Below are 19739 nucleotides of genomic sequence, written 5' to 3'. Positions count from 1 at the left end.
GGAAAATAGAAGCCCGGCTAAGGGCCCAAAAGGGATAAGCCCAATTCATAAAAAGCCCAGTACAAGGTTCAATAAGTCAAGCCCAGGTCATGGGCCCAAATTCAAGTTGAAAGAAACAAATTTAGCCCAGGTTTAGGGCCCAGATCATGTATGTGGGCTTGAAATAGTAAAAAAAAGCCCAATAAGAGATAAGCCCAGAAAAATCAGGGGCCCAAGATATTGTTTATTTTAAATAATAATATATATAAAATCCTGACCCCATTCAATCAGAATTCTTATTGAATTTCTGGTCGAAAGGATGAGGTCGAAAATGCCTTCGACTAGGGCTGAAATGAAGGGATAAGTCGACCAGACTCTGACCCAATTCGACCAGAATCTCTATTTAATTTCTGGTCAAAATATATGAGGTCGAAAGAGCTTCGACTACGGTTAAAAAGAAGGCGTTTATTCGGTCAAAAACTCAAGATCCTGACCGAATTCGGTCAGGATTCTCCTCGAATCCTCCTGCCCGGAACAACCTTCGACCAAGGCATACAGAACCTTAATTCAACCAGGATCCTGGCGAATAGGATTTCTGGTCGAAAAAGGGAGGTATTTTTTTAAAATAAAATAATATATATATATATATATATATATATATATATTGTATAAAATCCAGGCCGAAATTCGACCAAGATTCCTACTCGAATGCTTCTAGTCGAAAATACTGTCGATCTGGGAAATATAGAGCATAATTCGACCAGGATCCTGGTCGAATGAGGATTGCTGGTCGAACAGTATATAAAAAAAGAAAGAAAGAAAATGAAGAAAAAGACGGAAAATCCTGAAAAATTCCAGAAATTAAAGGAAATTCCTTAAATATTTTCTGGAAAATATAAATATTTTAAGAAAATAAGGTATAAATCCAGAAATTAAAGGAAATTCCTTAATGTTCTGTTTGGTATCTTGGAATTCATTTCAAATTCTGGATTTGGCCAAATATCTTGTTTGGGAACTTTTTAGAATTTGGATTTGGATTTGACCAAATCCAAGTAAACAAAACAGAGGCCCAAATATTAGGATTTCAAATTATAGCCCAAACCATGTAATTTCAAATGACAGAACATTTTCTTAGGTCGGGACCAAATCACTTGCCTACCTTTTCCCATCTATACACAGTTACACACACATATACATCCAGTATCGATCCCCCTCTCTCCGATCTTATTGATCTCTCTCCTAGAAAAGGTGCGATTCTCTCTCTCTCTCTCTCTCTCTCTCCCCCCCCCCTCTCTCTCGCCCTTCACTCTCTCTCCCCCCCTCTATCTCTCGTATCTCTCCTTGTATATGTGTATATATTTGTCAATTAGCTCTATGTTATATTAGCTTTATGTACTCTACGTGGACATTAGCACCTCTATCTTGATTTTTATTGTTCGTATTTGATATTTGAATATTCTAATTATTGGTCTGATTTTTTCGAATTAAAGATATGAACATTGTTGCCTTTAATTTAATTTGGAGATTTGGACATTATAATAGAGAATAATACATGTTCGAATTAAAGATATTTCATTTGTCTTGAATTTTTGTTGTTGTTTTCAGTAGTTGTTATATGTGTGTGCATACTTGTGTTACAGTGATGTAGTCTTTATTAACAATCCGTGTAAAATAATCAGTGTAGTACAATGTCCGATGAAGTGAGTGCTCGATATTTACGAAAATGTTTGAGGGATAGTGATGAAGATATGGAGTTGGTTACAATAGTTGCAAGTTTTATTGTAGTAGTAGCGACAGCATCATATGGTCAAGTGTATAGGGTGAAAGAGGTGACGTGGAATGAGTGTGAACGCTCTCAGGTTAGAGCTACATGGATGAACACTTTAAAAAATGAAACGAAGTGTCGAGAGCAACTACGTCTTGATATACGTTGTTTTGACAAATTGTGTCATCTTTTACAATCTAAAGGGGGACTAGTTACTACTAGGAATGTCACGGTGAAAGAAGTTGTGGCGCAATTTCTTCACGTGCTTGCACATGATTTGAAAAATAGAACAGCACAAGCTCTTTTTGCACGTTTTGGAGAAACTGTAAGTCGTCAATTTCATGTAGTACTCGAATCTATTTTAAAGCTTGGAGATTATTATATCAAGAGAGTGGATCATACTACTAATTATGCACATGATAACAAATGGAAGTGGTTTGAGGTATATTTATAAAATATTTATGTTTTGAATTCTTATGGGTACCGTTAGGGCTGAGCATTCGGTCGGTTCGGTCCAAAACCGGACCGAACCGAATAGACCGAAAAACCGAATAGTCATTTTTTCTTGGACCGAACCGGACTGAAGTTATATTATGGACCAGACCGAACCGAACCGAAATAATTCGGTTCGGTCCGGTTCTGGACCGAATAGACCGAATTTTTTTTCAAAAATAAAATTGCATTATAAATTAAATCACAAATTATAAATTTTAAAATATAATTAAAGTAATGTGATATGTAGAGTTCTAATACTCCATAAATATAATTACAAATTAAAAATTTTGATTATAATTTTTAAGATATATGTAAAATATATATAATACAAAATTATAGTATTTATGATTTGGTCTATTCGGTCCGGACCGAAATATTTGTGAAAAGAACCGAACCGAACCGAATTTTAATTCGGTCTATTCGGTCCGGACCGAATAGACCGAATTTCTGAAAAATTTAGGACCGAACCGAACCGAATTAGCATGGTTCGGTTCAGTTTTTCGGTTTCGGTTCGGTTTTGCTCAACCCTAGGTACCGTCATTGATATATAGGATATGTGTAGGGTGCTGTAGGAGCTCTTGATGGGACATACATCAAAATGATAGTCCCTATTGACGATCGAGCAAGATATCGAGATAGGAAGGGGGATACTAGCACCAATGTTCTGGCCACATGTGATCCAAATCTTCATTTCACATATGTGTTGCCTGGTTGGGAAGGATCTGCATCAGATCCTCGTATTCTTCGTGATGCTCTTCGAAGACCTAATGGTTTAAGAGTGCCTAGAATTAAGAGTTATCATATTATAATTTTAGTAGTTAATTTTAGAAAATTAAAAGTATAAAGCTAATGATTATATAATATGTGCAGATAAGTACTTTCTCGTGGATTTGGGATATACTAATTGCGAAGGTTTTTTAACTCCTTATAAGAAAACTAGATATCATTTGAATTTGTGGCGAGGGAACATTCCAACAAATTATATGGAGCTTTTTAATTTGAGGCACTCATCTGCTCGAAATACGATTGAAAGAGCTTTTGGGTTGTTAAAGAAATGTTGGAGTATACTTTGAGATGCAAGCTTCTTTCCAAAAAAAATTCAAATTCGTATCATTAATGCTTGTTTTATTCTTCATAACTTCTTAAGGGAAGAAAATATGGAAGAAACAACATATTTGCAAGAGGTAGAACAAGAGCTAGAAGCTATGGAAGGAATTGATATGGAAGAAAAAGATAATGATTTTATTTCAAGCACTCGATCTACGAACGAGTGGACTGAATTTATGGATCAACTTGCCAAAACAATGTTTGAAGATTATGTTGCACGAAGGATGGGGGCCACATTAAAATGAATATCTATCTTTTTCAAACTATATGTACAAGTTGATATAAGAATCAATTGGCTTTACCTTTTGAAGTGTTTATGTTGTAACTTTGAAGAATTACAATCATCCTTAAGTTTTAAGTGTTTACTTTGATAGCTCTGGAACAATTGTTGCTTTTAATATTGTAATTGTGACAGCCTCAACCCCAGGGTCAGGAGTTGACGTCATCAACAACAACCAAACGATAAACAATTCAATAATAGAATATAACTACGACCCCTTTACCAAGATCTTTGCCAGGTTTAAGTATGACTTAGGTTACTCAACTAACACAACTCTACTTACAACAATTATCTCGATGCAGCTAACTTAACACAGCAACTCAACAGAACACCCTTGGTCTAGCACAACATTCTCAGAGGAGTCTGACATGAAGGGAACTGGAACTCTGCCCAACTATCACTGAAGAATCTCCTAGGAATCTGCAATGCATATATAAAACATTCTGCAAGGGTGAGCAATTGCTTGCTCAGCAGTACCGCTATATGAATAACAAGCAAAACAGTTTAAAGTAAAGCAGTTATAGTAACAGAATTCATATCTTGCCAGAAACTTGTAAAACAAGTATAAACTGGATATCAAAACTAACATGCTCTGTAAAACAAGATCAACAGTCGTGTGCTGTGCATAAATACCAGAGAATAATTCTAGCATGCCATTTTCATTTCCAAATCCGCTATATCAACAACTCATGCTCTTACGGGAATCACACAAAACCAAATCAGATACGTAGCGGATATGTGAAGACAGCTGATCAGGCTATCAACACCAGACGGCTCTAACTGCCATCCCATTTACCTGTTCCAGAACTCAGAGACTAGCTAGGTCTCTAACCTGCTGGACTAATCGGTTTTATAATGCGCGCAACCGAATTAGCCTCTTACGCCACCTCAATAGGCCCACTCTGGCCCAAATGTATCCCATATCTGACCGTTTTATCCAGTTTTCAAAAACACTTGTACCTATCTCATTTTCAAAATCATTTATTTAGCCAGCACACATATAAAATCCGTTTCGCAAATCATTTCATTTGAGACAGGTACCTTTCGAAGTTACTTTTCCCCAAAACAATTCGAAAACAATGATTTTATAACTACAGGGGATACGTAACTTAAAACATTTCTGTTCCATTACTAGAATAAACATTTAGCTATTCATATACACTGAACCATAAAAGAATGGTCAGGGGTACTTGCCTTGTAGAGCTTTACGACCATCTCTAATTGATTTTGATAGACGTGAACGCTCAGGCTCTCATGAAAAAATGACTGTCTCACTAGAAGACATCCCTGCTTCGCAGCAATCTATCTCAAGATAGTATCCAGGACTCTTAGGGTTCTTTGCTTGGGAACCTCGAGGCACTTGCCGACTGATCACTAGATTATATTAATTCAATATCAATTCCAGAGTCCTTCGACCAAAACCTACAGAGCCGAAATACCCTACGTTAGACGTCTAGGTATGCTTGACATATCCTCGCTAATAACCTACCCATTCGATATCAAATCCCGACTCATAGTTACACATATTATAATAACACACACAACAATTAGGGTTCACGTTCTCAGAAATCGGTTCGGTGTTCGCTTTCAGAAAATACGTATACTCGTCATTTTACAAGGGTTTCTGGATTTTGACAGAACATTCACCATAACATACAGTTAGGTTTCGCACAAAATATATGTATATACTTATTTACACTTATTCGACTCTCCGATAATTACAGGGTATGTTCCGAATTTCTGAATTTAATTTCCAAAAATTCGGCAGCACCTCCACTATTTATCGGTCTACCCGTCGAATCAAAAATCGACGTCACAATAACCAATCAATCAGGCAATCAAACAACAACCACCAATTACAATCCAATTTATACGCTCGACTTAAATTTACAATAACTAATTATCGTACCGAAAAATAATTTTATGAACTAATTATTTGTTTTATACTTTAGGACTCAGAATTAATTCATCACGGTCCATCGTCGACTCGCCAAGGCTCATCGTCGATGGCGGTAAAATTCACGGGTACCCGAACAATTACGGGTTTCCAACATAAATTCTACCGATAAATAAATTCTTGCGCGAATATATTTTATTTCACAAATTTTAATCAAATATTTTTCTGCAAAAATATAAAATAAAATTAAATCAGTAAATTAAAATAAGTAACCGAATGAACATTGCACAGTACACGCGCTTCACGCGCCCACAAACTCAGATGAGCACACAGCCGGAAAACAATCCGGCGGCACATGTAGCAATTCAGGCAACACCACAATTTACACACGCACACAAACCCCCCCACACACACTCGAACACACACACACACACTTACACCCATATACATACACACACTGCACACAATGAATACGAGCACAGACAACAAAAGCCAATAGAAACCGGCAATTACCGGAGACTGAACGGACACAGAACCGTGGCACCAAAGCCATGAACAGGAGAAAACAGTCGCGGACAAGCAGGAAACAGGGGAACAGGAAAAGAAAATAATTAAGAGGAGAAAGGTTGGGGAGATATTAATTAAGAGAAGGAAATTGCAGAGAGACTAGCAGCGCCGAACAAGCACCGGGATGGAGGTGAAAAAGGAAGAAGAAAACACAGAGTCCGAGTTGAATGTTTTTGTTTTATCATTTTATTTTCTTATCTGCTGTTCACGATAAGGCAATACACGTGTCCTTCAAGTTGTAAAACTATGACACGTGTTAATGGAATAGATAAACGTCCCACAATCTGATTATAAGCTCGCATTTTGCAACCATTAACGACTGACGTATGGGTAATTACAACCAGAAAAGAATTTAAAAAGAATAAATTTAAAATTCTCAGAATACTTGAAAATTAATAAAATAAAATGTCCAAAATTTTTAAAGCATTTTTGAGGTACACGATGTACCCGCAATTCGAAATTATGGGATGGAGGTACACATAAAACAATTGCAGAAAACTGTGAGAGTAGTCTTAAAATGTTAGAAATATCCCGAAGCAAATAAAAATGTAACTTTTGAAATTTTAAAACAATTTCTAAAACGCACTTTATACCCGCTTTTATCAATTAAACGAATCGACGCGCGGGTGAAACTAACTCCGAAAATTCCCAAAATAATTTTAAAAATTTCAGAATAATACGAACTTAATAAAATATAATTTTCATAATTTTTGAAGATTTCCATAATTAAATATGGATTTCACCATTAAACACACTCATAAAATCATTTAAAGATAAATAATTAATGAAATATTGATTTCTCAATTTTTATAAAATCCTAAAAATAATTATTGAAATTATAAAGTCATAAAAATAATTTTAGAGACAATCCAAGTATTTATGCAAATAAATTTACACTAAATTTACTTTTAAAAGTGAAAATGATTCAGCACTACTTAATCATTAATTACACGAACAACCCTATACCTCATAAATCACATATAAACAATAATAGAGCAACACATAGCAGTCAAGACCAATACATATATTTATTTAATTAAATTTTTAATAATAACACCTTTAAATAATAAATATACGAGTAGTTATAGTAATGACATAGTTGGATGTTTGTTTTAGATAAATCCCCAACTCAGTACTGTTTGTAGAATCCCCAAGCACCAGCCCTTGCTATGCTTAACGTGTTTTAGATTTTTTAATTTAATCTGTTCCGGACATAGTTAGATTTCTAGAAAGGTGAATGCTCCAAGTTGAACCTAATATGTTACTGATATCTGCCGTCTTCTATGACTTCTGATTTATTGATTATTCAGGTTTTTTACTTTAGAAATGACAAGACAAGGAAAAGAACATTCGGTTCCACTACCTGCTCCTGCTCGGAGGAGTTATAATTCTTGGAATTCGAAAATGGACACCATACTTACTTCCACACTATATCAGCAAATTAATGAAGGAAATAAAGGTGATCGAGATTTTAAACCGCAAGCCTATCAAGCGGTGGCTGACAAGTTGAGAGTCGAACTGAACATAATTTTGTCAGCTGCTCATGTCAAGAACCGGATCAAAGTGTGGAAAAAGCACTATGCAGTGATAACTGAAATCCGAAATTACACTAAATTTAGGTGGGATGAAGAACGAAAGATGTTGGTCATACCCGTCGAAGAACTTGAAGATTGGAAGAACTACTGTAAGGTAATAACTTCTGGTCTTTAGGATAATATAATTTGTGTGTATTTTTTTCTATATTTTCTCTGTGTTTAGTTGCTGCTTCTTTTTTTGATAATAAAGAACTACTGTAAGGTAATAGCTTCTGGTCCTGGTCTCATCGAATTGCTACAGATAGAGCTTAATTAGTTGTCATTATCTTGGCATGTAGATTTCCTGCTTGCTAATATAATGGATTTTTTATTTCTGAAGGATGACTAATACATCAAAGATCAACAGTGAGTAAGTCATTAAATCACTTATATCTACTAGACCCTACTGGTGTTTTCTTAATGCTAAATCCAAACAAAATATGCAGATCGTGGCCAATTTTCCATGTTCAATTAAGAGCTCCAGCGAAATCTTAAGATGCTAGCAAGCTGACTTGTGTATGTCACTTGGGACTTTATACTTTACTAATATTAAATTCTGGGTATCTCTAATATCCTGCAGGCATATTTAAGGAATACCATTAATACAGTATTATTAAATTTGATTACCCTGTAGGCATATTTAAGTAAAAACTGAATTGATTAGATGATTGCTGTCATTGGATGGAAAGTATTGATAATTATAATTGCTTGTGGATGGTATGGGTTTGTTGTCACTTGTCATATTTAGAGTTTTGGATCAGGGAAATTTGTATTTGATCATGAAAATGTAGTTGTCATACTGTCATATGGTGCAACATTGAAAAGTTTTGGGGGTTATCTTGTTTTCTTGTTGCTATTTTTATGCTTCATTTTTATTTGTGTTTACGGCTGCAAACACTGTCATTGATCCCACTTTGTACAAACAAATTTACCAGCCTACCGTCTTACAAGTTTGTAGATAACTGATTCACAATGAACTATAACTCAGAAACTTATCAAAATCTGGACTACAGATTTGCTTTTTTCCTATTTTCTATATGCTGAATTTATGCAGAAATTATTTATCTATTATGAATTTGTATTTCTGCAGCAAAAAAGCTGCAGAACTTGTAATATCCAGACTGCAGAATTTGGATTTGCTGAATTTTTATATGCTGAAATTCTGCAGGAATTATACAATGCTTTAGATGATTGTTTAACACCAGTAGTTGTGAATTTGATGGTTAGAATTCGATGGTTTGCTTTGTACAAGACAATCCTAGTGCTTCTGTATATCAGAATAAGTGTATTGATAATTGGGATGATATTTGCACACTTTTTGCCTCGGGTAGAGCCACCGGTGAAGGTGCTGAGCAACACGAAGAGTCTACCTCTACAATGGAGATGGAGAATGAAGTTGGAAGTGGCTCAGAGACTGTTTCCGAAGAGTCGAACAAAAGGATAAAGAGAGATCGTCTTGCAGATGCTGTAACTAGATTTGCGGAGTCATTCACAGAGTATGTTGCAGATGCTGTAACTAGATTTGCGGAGTCATTCACAGAGTATGTGAGTAAAGCACAAGGTCCTCCAAGGCCCCCTAGCAAAGAAATATACGATGTTATATCTGCTGTTCCTTATATTTCTCGGATGCAAATTCTGAAAGGTGTGAAAAGTTTCATGAATGGTACACCTGAAATGTTCGAGATGCTCAAAAGTCTACCGGAGGATGATAAACTAGATTGGATTTTGTTGCATATTGACTGATTAGAATCTATTATCAATTTATGTATTCCACTGATAGAGATTAAATATTTATGTTATTGTGTACTTCAAAGTAATTTTTAATTTCAAGGGGATTGATGTAATGTAAACATAATTTATTTGATGTTAAATGATGCATCAAAGGTATATTATTATAGTTCTTATTATTGTACATGAAATCAACTTTTAAAATTCTATAAATTTCCAAACATGATACTAGAATTTGAAATCCAGGATTTCAAATTCTCATGTTCCCAAACAATAGATTTGCATTTCAAATTCTGGATTTCAAATTATGGATAAATATTTTCTGGAAAATATAAATATTTTCAGAAAATAAGGAATAAAACCTGAAATTAAAGGAAATTCCTTAAATATTTTCTGAAAAATATGAATATTCTCAGAAAATGAGGAATAAATCCAGAAATTAAAGGAAAAATCCCAGAAATTAAGGGGAAATTCCATAAAATTAAGGGAAAATCCCAAAATTAAGGGAAAAATTCCTGAAAATTAAGGAAAAATCCCAGAATTCAGGGAAAATTCTTGGAATTTAAGATAATTCCTAAATAATAGGGATTAAAGCAAATCGTTAGAAATGTGTAGGTCACTCCACACTTTACACAAAAATGATACCCTGTAAGGGAACGAATGAACTTAACTTCTGCGAAACCTAGTCACTGTTTCCCAAATGTTGGGGGGCAAATGATAGGGAAGAAAATAAGGCCTGGGTATGTAAAAAATGTTACATTAATCATATCAGAATTGGGCCAACAGCTAGGCCCATTTGAGAAGGCCCAAAACCCTGAATATTAATTAATTTCGTAATTAAGGGATAAGTCAGCTGATAAGATGAGTCCTGGTGGAGAAACAAATCCTTGTGGATTGGTCTCCAAGGAACCTGGTGGGATAAGGAATCAGATTCCTACCTATTAGGACTCCAAAGTCCATTCTAATTCTGAGACTTGACCACCAAGTCTCCTAACCCAAGTCCAATTCAAGGACTCCCAACATCTATATAAGGGGCCTCACCCCACAAATCAGAACTACGTAATTTGACTTGATCCTTGACATACAACAAGGTACGTAGGCATCTTGTTATGGCGGATCGAGTCACGAAACACAAGAGCAGTCAAATCGAGCCTCGAAGCTCACGGTCCTTAGTGATAAATACAATAATTATTATATTCTAGTTTTTGATCCACCTGCGGTACCTTGGGTAGTCTCCCTAGTAATCATCGTACTAGGATCTACCACTCCAAATTCTTTAAATAATCCTATCATATCTCGAGAACTCGAACCACATCGAAATTCCCCAAGCATTTTGCTTGTTGATAGAAACAACTCATCTTATATGTATATATATGTACTTCCGAGAATTTTCGGAGGAAGTACTAAGATAATGTGAGTTGACCGCTGTCAACAGATAAATAATTAAGGGGGAGTTTCCTTTGAAACTATAGTCAAAATATATAAGGTATGTCGAGATAATATTCTTCGACGATCTGAAAGTATTAATATGATTTTCTGAAACTCAGGAAATATTTTAAAATAGGTTTTATGATTTTTAAGTGATATTAAATCATTTAATAAATACCGGATTACTTAAGACCAAGTCTAATCATTATGCAATTTGGATAGTAATCGATCGATTGACGAAGTCAGCACATTTCTTGCCGATAAATGAAAGGTTTTTATTGGAAAAGTTGGTCAAATTGTATTTGGATGAGATTGTGATGCGTCACGGAGTTCCTGTTTCTATCGTGTCTGATAGAGATCCAAGGTTTAACTCGAGATTTTGGAGACAATTTCATGATCATTTGGGAACTAAGCTAAAAATGAGTACGGCATATCATCCGCAGACTGACGGACAAAGTGAAAGGACAATTCAGACAATTGAGGATATGTTGCGAACATGTACAATAGATTTCAAAGGAAATTGGGACAATCATTTGCCGTTAATTGAGTTTTCCTACAACAATAATTATCACGCGAGTATTGGCATGCCGCCTAATGGAGCATTGTATGGAAAAAAATTTAGATCCCCTACGTATTGGGACGAAGTTGGTGAGCGCAAATTAATTGGCCCAGAGCTAGGTCAACAAACGAAAAAAAGGTGGAAATGATTCGGAAAAGATTAATTGCTGCTCAAGATCGACAAACGAAGTATGCAAATCGAGAATGAAAAGTTGTGCAATTCGAACTTGGAGACAAAGTATTGTTAAAGATATCTCCTTGAAAAGGTTTAACCAGATTCAGAAAGAAAGGGAAGTTGAGTCCTAGGTATATTGGACCATTTGAAGTACTGCAACGAGTCAGAAAGGTGGCTTATGAATTGGCGCTACCTCCGCAAATGCAACATCTACACAATGTATTTCATGTGTCTCTTCTAAAGAAGTATAATGCTGATGCGAGCCATGTGATCGAATTGGAACCAGTGGAGATTCAACCAGATTTGTCTTATGTGGAACAACCAGTTCGAATCTTAGACCGAAAAGAGAGGACACTTAGAAATAAAGTTGTACCTCTAGTCAGAGTGTTGTGGAGAAATCCAATAGTTAAAGAATCAACTTGGGAATTAGAAAGTGAAATGAAAGAAAAGTATTCCCATCTATTTGCTTAGACTAGATTCTGGGGACAGAATCCTTTTAAGGAGGGTAGATTGTGACGACTGAGAATTTTGGGACGTAATTAAGTCAATAAAGTACGATTTATGTGAAGTGATTATAAAATATGTGATTAAGTGATGATTAATTGTCTTTATTGTATATTAGTATCTGGGAGCGTAGATAGACGCGTTCCAATTTAAAGAGTCAGCTTAGGAGTTAAGCTGTATTGTCGGGCTGTCAGGTAGAACAGAACCCGTCCTAAAAAGGGATTAAAGTATTTAAAATGTAAAATATGTGTTATTATGTGAAGTGAATGTTTAAGTAAAGTATTGCGTTCTAGTGAAGTGTCGGTCGATAATGATATTGTGAAGCGTAATTGAAACGCTGAGCGTCGGGCCGTCAGGCAGAACGTGACCCGGTACGCGAAAAGAGGAATAATGATAAAAAGGAAAATTTTTATGATCAGACATAAGTTTTTATGTGTGTGTATAAGTGCTTGCTTGTCTGTATGCGTGATTACGTGATCTGTTGATATTTTTAAGGGAATTATTTGATTTAAATAAGGTTTATTTAACCTTTGCACATTTTTATAAAATTATTTGAGTAAGGTAAATGCATGAGATTTATTTTGTTATATCCGAAATAGTCCTAGAGACTTTCTAAAAATGATAGACGGATTTATTTCATGATCGTTGCTTTTTAAAATGATTTTAATGTGTTAAAATGCTATTTTTAGCGTGAGCTTGTAAAAATCATATAAAATCAACCGTACGCTCAAAAGTTTATTATGAGTAATGGTTGGAAAGCTAATTTCGAGATCTACATTTTAAAATTATTATTCGTTTCATTCTCATATTTTCAGAGAGAGATATCTTGTTTTAAATGCAATCTTTGATAAAAAGAAAAAGAGAAAGGAGAAAAGGAAATTAAAATGTTTGGCACATGACCATTTTACCCCTGCCAAACTCTTATAAAAACCACCCCCCACCCCTTTTCTTTCTTTTCACCCGACCACTCCCTCATTTCTCACATTCTCTCATTCCTCTCTCTCTTTTTCTCTCTCACTCTCGAAGTCTCTCTCTCTCTCTCTCTCTATCTTTTTCCTCTCGGTACATCTCTCTTCTTCACTTGATTTTTATGGATTCTTCCATAAAACTTCATCTTTGTTCCATATATAAGATTTGATTCACTTGCATGTGTGGTTTGGTACTTGCATGCGAGTGTGTGTGTGTGTTTAGGTTCGGTTTTTGCCGAGTTCTTGTTTTATAAAACCAAGATGATGTGATTTTATGATGATTATGTATTGCATGTGTTGTTGCTGTGATTTTTAGAAGAAATTTGGGGGGATTTTGAGATTGGACACCCTCGAATGAGGGCACCACCGTGAAGCCACCGCCACCGGTGATGAACTCAGGTGAACCGGTGGTGAGTTATGATATGTAAACTGAACTCTAGACTATATAAACTCGAATTTTAGTGTTTTCATGTGGTGTTTTCTATAAAGCCGAATGGGTTTTTGATTTTAAAAGAAATTAAGTTGATTTTTGATAATGAAATTGATGGTGGATAGTTGTTTATAGAAAGTATATAATAATTAAAAATGATTAGTGATTTATAAACTTAAATTGATGCATGCATGTTGTGATTAGGTGAAATTCGAATTCTTGGATTTGTGTTAAGAAATTTAGTTGGTTTAATTGATAAAATGACTTGTGAACGATGTGTTATGGAGATTGTTAGATGACTTTTGGATAGAACGAAGTGTGAAGTTGATTTGAATTATGCATGTTGATCTATATGGTTAGGGCCGAATGATTGCTTTGTGTCAAGAAAGAAATTAATCAAATAAACTTGTGTGATTGAAATTGGTGTTGATTAGTCAATAATTGTTGAAATTAAGATTATAGTTAAGCTTGTATGTGGATTTAGAGTCATGCATGTAGAGATAAGTGAATGCATGTACGGTTAATTGGAAAATTCGACTAAGTTTTTATGTTACTAAGTGATGATTTGATGTAAATGAGTGTTTGATATAATGAAGAAATGAATTTGAATTGCATAGGAGCATGTATGTATGTGTTGGTTCGAATTATTGTTGACAAAGGAAATGTGTTAGTTTAAATATTGGATTATGCTTAGATTAAAGTTGCATGGTGTAATTTTTTTAGAAATTTGATTGTATATATATGGTTATGGTTCGAATTTTGATGTTAAAAGAGAGGAAAATGTTTCTTTTTAAAGGTTTTTGATTGTGCTATATGTTTATGTGAGCTAAGGTGGAAATTGATTGAATTTGTGGTTGGTATTTGCAAGAAGGCCGAATAGGCCATATGAACTTAGAATTAAAACTTGATTTGTGGTAATCAAAGAATGATTGGGTGTGTATATGTGAATATCTATGGATTTGGTTGTTTGATTGTGGTATGTGATTCGAATTAAGGAAAAAAAGAAAATGGAACTAAGTTGATTGATTTTAAAAGCTATAAGTGATAGTTATGGCCGTAAAGATTTAGTTGTGTATGAATCGTGTACTCGTATGAGTTATAATCGTTTGATTTGAAGAATAGTCAAGCTTAAGCGAGTATAAGTTGATTATTGAGTATATAAAGATATAAAGGTTATGAGAAAGGAATGTGTTATGTGCTATGTGCATGTGTGTATAAGCTATACTCGTATAGTTCGAGTCGAGAGTATAATCGAGCTATCGTATTGAGTGAACGTTCCGGGAACGAGAATTGAGAAACTAATTAAGGAGTTGGTTTTGATTGTAGATTCAAAGCGTGAAGGCATTCAGGCTAGGAAAGGGAAAGGTATTCTAGGTGGCAGTAGTTCAACCTTCAGGAAAGCGAATTCAGGCAAGTAACTCTAATTACTTGTGTAAATGGTTATAGAGAGGATATTGTTCATGCCATGTAGAGTATTGAACTGTTAAAGTAATGAACCCCTGTTATTGATTTGAGATACCCTGTCTTTGATCTTATAAAATTGTTATTGATAAGCTTATTGATCCAACCCCTTTGGTAACTCTTTTTCCTGTTCTAATTATTTGTTATACCATGAACTATTATAAACCCTATAAGTACCTTTATGAACCCCTTGTACTGATTCTTCGTTCCTTGTTTACCTTATCCTTTATTGATCCTTGAAACGGTTTTGATTTCCCTAACTTGAGTACCATGTTATCATTGATCAAGATCCCTAGAATTGAACTTTGCTTATCCCTGATTCATTCCCTTAACTTTGAAATTCTTGAAATTGAACTTAAGAATGAGTTTCGACTTGAAAAAGTCCGAATGATTTCATATTCTTGGTAAATGTAAAATGAATTTAGTAAACCTACCTTTTTCCAACTCAAGGTTTTCCAAATGAATTCCTGATGGATTGGATTGGGACGTAAGAGGCTAGTGGGACTAGTCCAGTCATAGTAAGAGGCTAGCGGGGCTAGTTCAGTTTAAGGCTGAAATTATGCCATTGGTACCTTAAAGACCGGATGGAGGTCGGTACGGGCTGATCACCCGTATTATTATGAAATGAAAGATAAAGTGGTCCAATCAAGGGTTCCATAATGATTTTAAAAGGAATTGAAATTTCCTATTCAGTAATTGATTATTTGAAAATGGAAAAGATTTATATTGCTTTGTTTGTGATATTGTGGAGCTTAAAGCTTGTGAACCCTGATTTTTGATTCTGTTGATCATATAATTGATTCCTTATAATGAAAAGATTTATCGCTTTCCATTTGAAAGATCTGTTTTGATCCTTTAATAATTTGTGATGAATGTCGGCTTTCACCCTGCTTTGAGCCTTGTTCCTTGAAAGCCCAAAATTTTCTTCATAACCCCTTTTATAACCTGAAAGATAGAAATCTGCCACCTAGAACAGATAAAGTAGAATGCCCTGAGATCAGTAAAATATATTGTGGATTTTGTATTGTAGAACTGTTGTTTAGTTACTTGCTGAGTTTTATACTCATATGTTTTGTTTTAATCTAACCATGGTAGTTAAGCAAGAAGATGGCCAGGCTTAGGCGCACTGCTCGTAAGAGCGTACCTGGTGGTCCCTATCATATTGAGGGCTTCCGGTTGCCAGAGCAGGTAGTAAAGTTTTTGAGTGAGCAAGCGCTTAGCCAGAGAGTAGTAAAGATGCAATGGGTTATCTATCGGTTCCAAGCCGGGATCGACTATGTATATTTAATTTTATTTTGGGGTTGTAAGTTATATTTTATGGTTGGTAGTTGTAATCTTGTCTCATACTTTATCCTGTTTGATCCTATTAGTAGCTAATCGGAGTTTATGCTTATTTAATTAGTAGATTAAAGGTGTGTGGGTCCTCATTTCCTAACCCCGAGATTGAGGGCGTCACAAGTTGGTATCAGAGCTACAGGATCTAGTCCCTGAGACAAGTTAGGATTAAAAAAGGGTATTTTGGGTATATAGTTATATTGCGAGAGAGTTCGACTCATATAGAGTTGAGTTAGACTATTAGGTATAGTCTAAGGAAAAATGTGTATTAGCTAAAATGGAGACTAGAGTTAGGGTGTGTGTTAGCTGGAAGCTTTATTTAACCCTAACATTGTTTCTTGGTTGCTGTTTTGTGTTTTCTCTCAGGATCCCAGTAGTGGTAGTGATTCAGATTCAGAGATTAGTTTGACTAGTACCCCAGTGGACCCCTTTCCACCCTCTCCGGAGGAGCCTGTGTATGTTAGTTCAGATCCAGAGGAGGATCCTTCTGAGAGTAGTGAGATCCCTATGCAGATTTCACCCTTGAGGCCAGATTCAGAGACCCCTGCCCCTGAGCCAGAGTCTGAGATGCCTAAGATTGTGCCTGTTAGTGTTGGTGGCAAGTTAGCCCAGGACCGAGACTTTGTTTACTCCCGTATTCCTGAGTTGGGAGCTTTGGTGGATAGGTTGATTCGAGACTCTAGGCAGAGGACTTCAGTAGTGATAGAGGAGTGGAGAGATATGATTCAGTTGGTGGAGCAGGTTGCCCAGAGGAGATTAGATGAGGGACCATCCACTAGTGATGCTGAGGCCCGTAGGCTGCGTAAGATCATTCGCTGGATGTTGGTTGTGTTGAAAGAGATTCTGGATGATTAGTTGTTAGGCAGGACTGTTGGTTGAGCCCGTAGTTGTTGTTTTTCAGCGCCGGTAGGCTTTGGGATACTTGGTCAGATGCCGAGATCCCTTTTTCATTTATTGCATTGTATTTCAGAACTTTGTAGTAGTAGTTGTTAAAAGTTTGGGGGTAGATAGGGGGATATTTTCCAGTTTTTCCTCTATTTAATCATGTTATATTATTGTACCTTATTCCTGAACTTGTGATAACCAGACCTTTACTTATGTACCCTTGGTTTGATGAATCCATTATATATCTTTTTTTCTATTGTGCACCCTAAAGATCTGCATAAACTGTTCTGAATACCATATTTTCATACAACTGTGTTTAAAATTTCATAATATCCTATCCTATGCCATGAGAAAACAACACTGATATGAAAATTATGTAGTAATAGGATTGCATGTGCAAAATTGGGTAAAGCTTAAAACCCCCGAGAGAGATTTCATAATAAAATGTTATATATACAATGCTATCGTATTGCTAAATAATTGCTCAATCAGGTTTGTAAGAAATGGCCAACTCACCAGATCACAAAGAAGAAGAAATTCCAACCCAAGACATAGAAGTAAATCCAAAAACCTCCATGATGAGCAGACTTGCTCAGCTTTTGCAACAACCCGTGGCCCCTAAAGTTGGAAACTTCAAACACTTTCAATCTATTCATCCCCCAGAATTCTTAGGTTTTCCAGACCCGATTAAAGCACAGTCGTGGTTAAGAGAAATGGAAAAAGCATTTGAATTAGCAGAAGTTAAGGATGATAAGAAAGCCCAGTATTCGAGTTATTACCTTAAAGATGAAGCGAGCTCCTGGTGGGAATCTTCGAAGGCGTTGCTGGAAGGAAAGGACTTAACATGGGAGAAGTTTACTGAAATGTTTCTGGAGAAAGATTTGCCAAGTTATATGCAAGATCAGTTGGAGATGAAATTTCTGGACCTTAGACAAGAAGATATGTCGGTAGCGGAGTTTGAAGTGAAATTTTTGGAGCTGTCTAGATTCGTACCTGAGTATGTAAATATGGAGGCAAAGAAGGCTAAGAGATTCCAACAGGGACTTAAACCATCGATTAGAAGTCAAGTGGCATTGTTGGAGATCAAGAATTATGCCGCCTTGGTACAGAAGGCAATAATAGTAGAAGGAGAGCGTGAAGCTGCGAAGAGAGAAAATAAAGAAAGAAAAAGGAAGTTTGAAAGCTCAGAGCAAGAGCAAGGAAGTTTAAAGTTTAGGGGGAAGTTTGGTAGGAATGGTGGAGGTCAGAACCAAAAGTTTTAGAAGTTTAAACCCGGTAATGGAGCCCAGAAGAACCGTTTCCAAAAAGCAGGACAACCGGGAAAGGATAATAGACCTCAGATTCAAGAATGCAAGGTTTATGGAAAGAGACACCCGTGGAGATGTAATAAGTTAGACGTGACCTGTTTCAAGTGCAACCAGAAAGGGCATTACTCATCGGAGTGTCCAAATGGAGCAAAGAAGCCTGACTTGGCTTGTTTTAAATATGGAAAGGTGGGCCATATGGCCAGAAACTGCAAGGAGCCTGTTCAGAAGGCCAATGTTCTTAAGATTGCTGGACCGCCGTCTCTCCCAGCACTGTCAGCTCAACCCAGAGCTAGGACCTTTAATATGACAATGAAAGATGCGGTGCAAGATGTGGACGTGGTAGCAGGTATGCTTATTATTAACTGAGTAGAAGTAAAAGTATTGATGGATTCTGGAGCAACTAGATCTTTTATTTCTGAAAGTATTCTTGATAAGCTAAATTGTGTTGCGTACCCTCTGGAACCTAATTTGATTATAAAGGTAGCAAATCAAGAGAAATTCCTTTTTAATAAAGTTTGTCCTGATCATGATGTGGATATAGAAGGTCGGCACTTTTCTGCTGACTTAATTCCTGTTAAGTTAGGAGAATTTGAGGTTATACTAGGAATGGATTGGTTTTCAAACCATGAGGCACAGATAGAGTGTAAAAGTAAGAAGGTGAAGTTAAGAACCAAGGATGGTGAGGAAGTGATATTCAAAGGGAAAAGGCAAGAGAAGAAATTTCTAACGGCTATCGAGACAAGAAGATTATTACGTCAAGGATGCGAAGTTTATTTGGCTCATGTTAAAGACGTGGAAAAAGAATCCGTAAGGATTGAAGATATTCCAATAATAAGAGATTTTCATGATGTGTTTCCTGATGAATTGTCTGGACTAGCTCCAGATAGAGAGATCGAGTTTACGATTGATTTGGCTCATGGAACGGAACCAGTATTGAAAGCTCCCTATCGTATGGCGCCAGTCGAGATGGAGGAATTGGCATCACAGTTGCAAGAATTGTTGGATAAAGGAGTAATTCAGCCGAGTGTATCCCCGTGGGGTGCACTGGTATTATTTGTAAAGAAAAAGGATGGAAGTATGAGGTTGTGCATTGATTATCGCGAATTGAATAAGTTGACGATTAAGAATAAGTACCCTCTACCGCGAATCGATGACTTGTTTGATCAGTTAAAAGGAGCTTCATGTTTCTCCAAGATTGATTTAAGATCTGGGTATCATCAATTCAAGATTAAAGCAGAAGATATACCCAATACAACATTTCGAACTAGATATGGACAATACGAGTTTTTGGTAATG

The 19739-nt window shown here is 35.9% G+C and overlaps 2 protein-coding genes across 3 annotated transcripts; both read left to right on the top strand.

Annotated features, from left to right (window-relative positions):
* The first annotated feature begins 1667 nt into the window (after window positions 1–1667).
* Window positions 1668–7800, top strand: LOC141684662 (uncharacterized). Its single transcript, XM_074489741.1, has 5 exons — window positions 1668–2186; window positions 2802–3009; window positions 3110–3281; window positions 3387–3545; window positions 7401–7800. The coding sequence occupies exons 1-5, from the start codon at window positions 1668–1670 to the stop codon at window positions 7798–7800; spliced, it is 1458 nt and encodes a 485-aa protein (XP_074345842.1).
* Window positions 7407–9505, top strand: LOC141705709 (uncharacterized). Of its 2 annotated transcripts, none has more exons than XM_074508600.1 (2): window positions 7407–7779; window positions 8833–9505. In XM_074508600.1, exon 2 carries the CDS (start codon window positions 8898–8900, stop codon window positions 9405–9407), a length of 510 nt encoding a protein of 169 aa, XP_074364701.1. In that variant the 5' UTR covers window positions 7407–7779; window positions 8833–8897; the 3' UTR covers window positions 9408–9505. The 2 variants fall into 2 exon arrangements, with proteins under 2 accessions (XP_074364701.1, XP_074364707.1); XM_074508606.1 differs by lacking the exon at window positions 7407–7779 and adding an exon at window positions 8109–8180.
* Window positions 9506–19739: the final 10234 nt, after the last annotated feature.

Source organism: Apium graveolens, chromosome 2 (genome assembly GCF_009905375.1).
Source record: "Apium graveolens cultivar Ventura chromosome 2, ASM990537v1, whole genome shotgun sequence".
NCBI classification, from domain to species: Eukaryota; Viridiplantae; Streptophyta; class Magnoliopsida; order Apiales; family Apiaceae; genus Apium; species Apium graveolens.
This window is presented reverse-complemented; position numbering and strand designations above follow the sequence as displayed.

Bases quoted from the DNA above. Each gene is read 5' to 3' on its own strand.
- LOC141684662 (XM_074489741.1), top strand. From the start codon at position 1,668: ATGTCCGATGAAGTGAGTGCTCGATATTTACGAAAATGTTTGAGGGAT. The intron at 3,010-3,109 runs GTTTAAGAGTGC...TAATATGTGCAG, and splicing joins TGCTCTTCGAAGACCTAATG to ATAAGTACTTTCTCGTGGAT. The intron at 3,282-3,386 runs GTTGTTAAAGAA...TAACTTCTTAAG, and splicing joins ACGATTGAAAGAGCTTTTGG to GGAAGAAAATATGGAAGAAA.
- LOC141705709 (XM_074508600.1), top strand. From the start codon at position 8,898: ATGGTTTGCTTTGTACAAGACAATCCTAGTGCTTCTGTATATCAGAAT.